This window comes from Metopolophium dirhodum, chromosome 1 (genome assembly GCF_019925205.1).
Source record: "Metopolophium dirhodum isolate CAU chromosome 1, ASM1992520v1, whole genome shotgun sequence".
NCBI lineage: Eukaryota > Metazoa > Arthropoda > Insecta > Hemiptera > Aphididae > Metopolophium > Metopolophium dirhodum.
Window position 1 is genome coordinate 113,300,693 of NC_083560.1, and position 8,834 is coordinate 113,309,526.

The 8,834-nt window shown below is 28.5% G+C and overlaps 1 protein-coding gene across 1 annotated transcript; it reads right to left on the reverse strand.

The window, feature by feature from the left end:
- Positions 1 to 1,803: 1,803 nt before the first annotated feature.
- Positions 1,804 to 2,369, reverse strand: LOC132951348 (uncharacterized). The gene is made up of 3 exons (XM_061023168.1): positions 2,245 to 2,369; positions 2,006 to 2,147; positions 1,804 to 1,815 (listed from the first exon to the last, which is right to left on the reverse strand). The coding sequence occupies exons 1-3, from the start codon at positions 2,367 to 2,369 to the stop codon at positions 1,804 to 1,806; spliced, it is 279 nt and encodes a 92-aa protein (XP_060879151.1).
- Between the last annotated feature and the right edge of the window lie 6,465 nt (positions 2,370 to 8,834).

An 8,834-nucleotide genomic window follows, 5' to 3' on the forward strand; every position in this document is an offset into this window, starting at 1 on the left:
TCTAACACTTTACAATATAGTCATATTGTGTTAATAAAAATATACCAATATGTATTTTCCCACGTGGCGATAAAATTTAATGCATTACATTCTATCTACAATTATCTTTATTATCTGTTGGCTATGATAATATGAAATAGTATGGACAGTCCATTTTATTGATTTCAGTACTCGTTCATTATTAACAGAGTTAATATTTTAACAGTTTTTATTATAATTTATAAAAATGGACCTAATTATTGATTACATGTTGAGTGAAAAGGGAAAAATTCTCTTAGTCCATAATAATTATAAATTTTATAAGAAACATTTATATGTACATGGATGTGTGTAAATAATAAGTGCCGTGCTAAATGTTACTCCGATAGTGAAAAATTAGTTGAAAATAAAAATACGTGTTTTGTACATACCAATGAGGAAGAAACTACTTTAATTCGGTAAAAAATAAATAATTCTTGTAAAAGAAAAGCAGTAGACAGCGTTGTTGAAAAAACCTTCAAAAATTATCAGATGAGAACTTACACAACATGAAAATGAAGGTAATTTGTTAATGTCTGATATTAAACTTATTTCCAGAAATGTACAAAATGCTAGAGCCAGTTGTTATCCTAAAATACCAAAGGCAAGAAAAGAAGTTCATAATACTTTGAGTTCAATTAATGTAGAAACAAATAGAGGTGAAGATTTTATTTTTGATAATGACAGTTTAAATGAGATAATAATATTTTCATGTGATACTAATATTGGATTTTTGAAAAAACTGGAAATAGTTTACATGGATGGCACTTTTAATTATTGTGATAAAATTTTACTCAACTATATACAGTTGATGGTTTAAAAAAGAGTATTAATGCTTTGCTTTTTACCGGATAAAACATTGAAAACATATATTGAATTATTAAAAAAAATGAATGCAGTATCAAAAGTATACCCAGTACCCAAATAAATTTGTCTTAGACTTTGAGATATCAATGCACCAGAAGTTTGTGTTTGGCAAGGCTGAGCATTAACGAATTAAAAGTTAAAATTATAAGCAATTTATATAAACATTATTATGTGTCTGAAATTTTATATTTTGAAAATAAGAAAATTTTAACTTTAAATTAAGTTAAGTTACTTTTCTTTGCCCAGCCTTGGTGTTTGGTATAATTTTTTTTCGTGTGGGAACTTACGTATGGATATCCAGGGGTAATTTTTACCTGCTATATCTCGTGTGGGAACTTACATTCGCCCATATAAAATTATTCCTTATTATCTGTAGATTATAATGGTACATCGGGTTTATGTTTCATTTTTACGGCCGTCACTTCTACGTATTTTTTCGAGTTTAAACGCGACACACGTATTTTATACGTTTACCGTTTCAAATAAAAATGTAGTTTAAGTGGACCCCCCCCCCCCCCATTAATAATCTATACCTACACCCCTGAAGACATAGATAGGGCATAAGGTCTTATCAGTGGTGATTAAATGATTCCAATTGAGACCAAATAAATGTTGACCTTTAACGAGTATCGACTATCAAAATATGGTTACAACACGATTGCGATCGTTTTACCTTTTTTATAACACGATTGCGAACGAATGACGCTTATCAGAGAATTTGGTGTTTTAGCTGAAAAACGAACGATTGTGAACGTTTTTATAGACCACGTTACCAAGTTTCCAAAATATTTTTTTAAATAAAAACTATTGATATTAATTACACAATGAAAACAATAACTACGTTACAAACTAAAATAAAATAAAATATAGTTTAATTATAAATATTAATAATTCTATTACAAAATCTACGTGTTAATGTTACGTTAAAGGCTGAAAAATAAATAAAATAATACATATAAAATAATGGTTTTTAAAAATTGTTTTCTACAATCTTTTAAATTTTTTCCTTTCCAGTTTTTCTTAAATATAAAATTAGATCTTTGTGTATTTTATAATCATCATAATTTTGTAATGTTAATTCAATTTTAGATTTATCTTTTTTGGCCATAGGATCATGTACGTTGTTTTTAATTGAATTTATTATTGTCAAAGTTAGAGCTTGTGTTTCTTTTAAAACTGATATCACGACGTGTGTTGGAGGATGGGGGCTATAAAACTGACCATTGTACGTCCTATGAAAGCTCTCTGGGCCATTGGTAGTTCTACAAAATAATTATAAAAACTTAGAGATCTTGTATTTACTGGTAAAATTTAAGTGGGAAAGAACAAGAATTCAAGTAAAATTTTTTTAAATCATACCTTGGATTTACTGAAGGTTCTTGTGCCCAAAGATATGGTGGAAATAATGCATCAGGTGCAATATATGTCGATACTAAATAGTCTGTAAATACATGACCTTCTTCAAGGCTGGGGCATTTGGGCATTTAAAAATTTGTTATTGACTAACACCAAATCTGACAACACCGCACGATTAAAGGCAGGTAAAAACGTATAATCCGGAAAAGGTCCGTTCGCAATCGTTCCATTCGGAATCGTATATTACCCCAAATTATATATAATCATATTATACAAAAATATAAACAAACTGCCGCAGTATGTTATCAGTTTACGACCACAGATATTTATATTATATTATATTTATACTATTCATAATATAAATATCTATGTTACGACCGAAAAAATATAGTAACCTCTACAAATAGTTATATATTTGTCGTGGCCTCAATGTGTGCCTTATCTATCCTATCCTTGTTTGTATTATCTATTATCTATTTTATTAACAACAAAACATGCATAAAGTTATAAATATAATTAAAAGAATATTTTAGTTGAAATAATAAATAATAATTGTTTGATTTAAATACGTACCTAGGTTAAATCTACTTAAATATTTATGAATTTTTGTTTATAACTTTGAATGTATGTTTTGATATAGGCAAGTAAATGTATACAAGTATACCACGATATTTTATAAGTAATTAATAATTTGCTTTGGTATTTAGAAATAAGTTTTAAAAACACACCAATTATACATACTATCTCTAATTTAAATATTAGGTATGTTTAATTATATTACCTTTAACCTACACTTCATATTTTGTAGACTCATATTTTTATTCTACTAGATACCAACATATGGCGCTCAACAGGTATCGTTGTCCGGTTATACTTCAATAATTACGATTCAAAAAAAATGCACAAACAATAATTAATACATGAATAAATCATTAAATCTGATTTAAATATAATGTTGATCATTGGGGTATCACAACAAAAATATTTATTTGAAATATTTGATTATCAATATTTTAATTATCTTAGTTAGGTTAGGTTAGTAATATTAGACGTTTCTACTAAAATAATTCACAAAACGTCCATTAACAAAAATAATTAGGTATATTATAACATTTTCAATTAAATTCAATAAATATAAAGACAATATTTTTTTAACAAATATAAAAAAAATTCTTAACAAAAATAAATTAATAGGTAATTCCTTCTACAGAACCGTTAAACAACATTTTTTTTAAGGGGCCCGGTGCCAGTTTCTCAAATTTTCCGCAATTCTAAACAATATTATATTTTAGTTGACACCTTAATTATAATAGTTTTGAACTTTTACGAACATTTTCAGTTCCAATTTTTTTTAGTTTTTTTTCTATGAACGTCAATAAAAATTTAAAAAAGCTTGAAAATTAATACAAGGCCCCTAATATATTGTTACAACGATATTTGAAAAATATTAAAAATCCAGTCACAATTTTTTTTATAAGCATTTAAAGTTCATATCTTGACAAAATACGTAAAAAATCACAAAAATGAGCAAATTATTTTTAGTTAAAAATTCATAAAAATTGTTCTTTTTAAAACTGAGAATTGAAAGAGTAATACAAGTTTTCTCATAATTTTGTCTACCATTATCAAAAAAAAAAAAAAAATGTATTTTAATGTATTTACTCGATTTCTCATGTAGCGATTTTGCGATTTTCTTATTTTATTGTAATTCAAAAACTTATAACTGTAGATCCATGACAGTTTCACTGAATGTTTTTTTTTTCACTTTCATTTCCTACACACCATACAATTTTAAAAATATTTTAACTGAGCTATTAACGGACAATTTCAAATATCAATTTTTTTAGTTTTTTTTTCCATAAGTAGGTATCAATAAATTGATTTGTTGGGCCAAAAATTGTGAAAATTGAATACAAGGATCCTGTTATATTTTTACAATAGCAGTTGAAAAATATTAAAAATACAATGGCACAAATTTTTTTTATAAGCATTTAAAGTTCCAATTTCGAGGAAATTATTACAAATTAATCTGTAGTTAAAAATGTATAAATTGTTCAACTTTTAAAACTAAGGATTGAAACTTTTAAAACAGGGTTCCACATAAATAGGTTATATATTTAAACTACTTTATTCACAATAATATCATCAATTATATTTAGTAATATCATAGGCTGACTGCCAGTCTTCGCTCAGAATAGTTTTTCTTATACAATTATATATTGGTATTATATAATTGAATTCAAATTTAACACAATCCGTTACATTGACCCACTTGTAACCTACGATACCCACTTTCCCACCTTCTTTTTGTTGTTACAAACATAATGTAATGTACAGGCGTGGATCTAGAACATATTTAAGGGGTTGGGGGGGGGGGGCATCTTAAATAAAATTTCAGCGTAAGTCTGATAAAAACATTGTACATACTATGTAAGCTAATAGGCAAATATTATTATTTAAATCCCAGTTTACCAGTACAATAAAATAAATAAAATAATTAGATAAGTAATATAAATAGTTTAATTAATAATGATACGTAATATATAATAAATAATAATTAATAATAAAATATAACAAATATTAAAAAATGATCACAGAACAAAATCCTTTCGTCTTTTAGATTTGGCAAATTCGTTGATTACTTCTTCACAGGCAATACTAATATTACTATAACAATTAAGTAATGTAAAGAAATGCATATTGTATCGTACCTATATGTCAACTAACAAATTATCATAACACAATAAATATCGTCAATAATAAAATAGATAGGTACTACAAACAGCCAGACATTTTATTGCATCAAACAAGTTTAAATATTCGATTCGATTAGATTAGCTTTTTGACGGCGAACTATAAAACGGACACGGCCGAAACGCTATCGGTAAAACAATGCATTTTATCGGCTGCCCAAAATAGATATAATAGAAAATTCACCAGTCTACGGGGGGGGGGGGGCATGGCCCCTTGGTCACCCCTTGGATCCGCGCCTGGAATGTATAAAAAAATAATACATAATTTTTAATTTGTTGACGCAGTAAAGACAAGGCCAAAATTTGTCAACATGTACACCCCAAACTTACCCCAGTCGGGCATTCAGACTTTTTTAATATTATAGTCGGGCAAATTGACTTTATCATTCAATTTTTACGTATTTTACATGACCATAGACGATGGACATAATATATTAATACAGCCACAGATCAACGAAAAAAAGCATTACATAAAAGCATCATAAATCATAATAATATTATGTTATATTCCGTTATGGTCTAATATTAAAACCTATGTTTGCGACTATGCTTACGACTATTTTGAATCGTTATCTTTACACAATTTTATATACGTATTATCGTTTTTGTGTACAGTATGTCAGTATACGCCGCTCAATTACATCAGCCACCCGTAGACCCACTCCCAGTATTCTTAGAATTTGTTATTATTGTAAATATTCATTATCAACTTACAATTAAGGGTCCTCCATACTACTGAATTCTAAGGAACATTTTATAGGCAACTTCTTATACATTCGGCAATCAGCCTTGTTGTTGTATTAGTCGCAAATTATCGTTAGTAGTAGTAACCCGCATAGAACAATGTCTATTCACCACCCAGCCATTAGATACTAGTCAGACGTCGGTCGTGTCGGTCACGCGATGTCTTCTTGGAATAAGTCCCGTTCATTGTTTCCGTACGTAATGATAACAATAATAGTCACTCGACTTTTTTTTTGATAACCATTTAAAATCAAATATAATTTATTTTGTACAATAGCTAACCGATGAATAATTTTGCTAGGTTAACTCTAAATTAAGTCCAACCTCCGATGTCCAGTCACCAATATCTGTTATTGAGGCAAGTGACAATGCACATTTTTCTGAAATTGAAGTTATAGAAACCAATGTAATATGCTCACTGCTCACACATCATTATAATAAATAAACTAAAATCTTACAGAATAATAAATAACAGCCAGATTGTCGTTTGCAGAAATCGGTCACATCCAATAAAACCATTATCAACGACAAAAAGAGACGATCCGTATGATATGTTTACGGATTAAGAAATCGGCACTTATAACGGTAAAATGTAGGGCGTGTGCCTTTATTATATGCCGCCAGACTGACAGAGAGAGGAAAGACAAAAAGGGTATCTGCCACGAAAGAATAATCTAGTTCCGAGGCTCACGATAACCTTTTGAAAAAGCCGCCTACCACTCTCTGGTCCATAGGCGTGGCCAGACTTTCTTGTCAAGTGTTGCTAAAATGTCACAAAAGTTAAAAAGTTCCAAAAATTAAAAATTTTATTTAATGAGTTGTTTATTTTATCAATTAGATATTTTTACAGAGTAGTAAATGGTAATTTATATATTTCTTACATTATAAATAATTAAATATATTAAATAAACTAATTAAATCAAACATATAAAAAAATTGTAAATTATACATTAAAAATATAAAATAATACAATATTACAATATCAAACGTCTGTTGTGAGGAATGATATTTTTGAACTCATCAATTATATTATCATAGTCAAGTTCTGATAATAGTTCTTGCTCGACAAACATCAGTAATAACGCTTCAAGTCTATTTTGTGTCATAGTATTGCGAAGTTTTGACTTGACAATAGAGAATTTAGAAAATGACCTTTCACAAGAACATGACGTGACTGGAATGACCAAAAATTTCATTAAAACATCATAAAAATGTGAAAAAATGTTTTTTTCGATCTAACTGCTGTAACCAATCTAAACATTGATCAATATTTGTTGTAGAAGATCCACAAGGAATGTCAGTAAATCCTTTAAGAAGTTTAATTTCTTGTTCTAGTTTATCCATGTCAATTGTAAATACTTTATTGAGTAGTTTAATATTGTCAACTGTTGGACTAAGTTGCAAAACATTACCGACAGAAGAAATAATAGCTAAAGTTTCTTAACTAAACCTATCATTTAGCCCACTTATCATATTATCAAGTGCTACATTAAAACAGTTAATTTGTATTTCCTGTTCCATAGTTTCATGAAATATTTGAGATGAGCTATTTTTACTACCCAACAGACATGAGACTTTTCTTTTACGGACTCCTGGAATACTTATATTTTCCAAAGTACATGACTGAACGGTTTCTTTGTATAAATTGTTAAAAAATGAGTCATCTAACCGAAAGTTTTGAAGTTTAGTATTCAATGAAGTAATTAATGAAATAGCTGATAACAAATTAAGTTGTTTAGCCGGAAGATTTGCACTTACTTTCACGATTAATTTTAAAATTGTATACATCATATTTAAAGAAAAAATAAAATTAAACGATTTCATTTGCGTTTTATTTCCTTTGGACTTGGCCCTAATTTCAGGTAGTTTTGTGTCCTCGTAGATATTTTCCAGCGCGTTAACTAAAGCAGTATAGTTTAATTTTATAGCGGCAACAGCTTCATATCTACAAGCCCACCTTGTAGTTGATAATGACTTCAGAGTAACTAATTTTGTATTTACTTTTTCAAGTACTGCATGCCGTGTAGAGCTCCCTTCTAAAAATGCATAAATTAATTGAACAGTATCGAAGAAATCAAAAAGTACTCTGTTTTTATGTCCAATTGAATCTATTAAAACTAAATTTAAGCAGTGTGCGTAACAATGCACATAGAATATGTTTTCATTTTTTTCTTTAAATTTTATCTGAACACCATTATGACAACCGGCCATAGCTGCTGCTTCGTCAAAACAAACCGAAATTACAGACGACCAAGGTATACCAAAGTTTCCAATACATGAATTTAATGAATCAAATATTGACTGAGAATTGGTAGACATAAGTCTTAATAGTCCTACAAAATACACAACTGGCCTATTTTTATTAGAATCATAGCATCTTATAACGATAGAAAGTTGTTCATGGTGACCACAGTCACTTGTTTCATCTGCCATAATTGATACAAACTTATTTTTGAAAATAGTAGATAATTTTTGTTTTAATACATTGTTTATAGATTATATTATGTCATTTTGAATATAATTGCTTGTATATTGCGCATTTTTGGGGCCATTTTCTAAATGATTTTTTGTTAAACTATCATATTTTTTTAAAAAATCAGTTAGTTCAAGAAATAAGCCTTTGTTATTGATTTCATTTTTCTCATTATGACCTCTAAATGGTTGACCAGTTTTTCCTAAGAAAATTGTGATGTCAATGAGTCTTTCCATGTACCTACTTGCGATTAATTAGACGGTCAGCTTCGCGTTTTTTTAAACTTAAATTTTTAGCGTTGTCTAAAACTACATCAATAGGTTTTCCACTCACGTATTGATGTAACGATGTTGAACTAGTTAAATGGCATTTTGATAATTGATGTTTATCCAACAATTTAGTAGCATTGGCCCAGTTTCGAAAGCCCTTAGTAGTAAATGCAGAATCAAGTTGACTAGAGTTAAAATTATTTGATTTGAAAAATCTACATGAAAAACAAAACGCTGCATCTTTAGCAATACTGTATTCAATCCAATTATACTTTTTAAAATAATGAGCATGAAAACTACGTTTTTGCTTTCCACTTTGTACACGGGGATAAATAGGAAGTACTGGTTGAAATG

Excerpts from the sequence above, each read along its gene's own strand:
- LOC132951348 (XM_061023168.1), bottom strand. The coding sequence starts at position 2,369 with ATGCCCAAATGCCCCAGCCTTGAAGAAGGTCATGTATTTACAGACTAT. Across the intron at positions 2,148-2,244 it reads GAACCTTCAGTAAATCCAAG|AACTACCAATGGCCCAGAGA; the intron begins GTATGATTTAAA and ends ATTATTTTGTAG.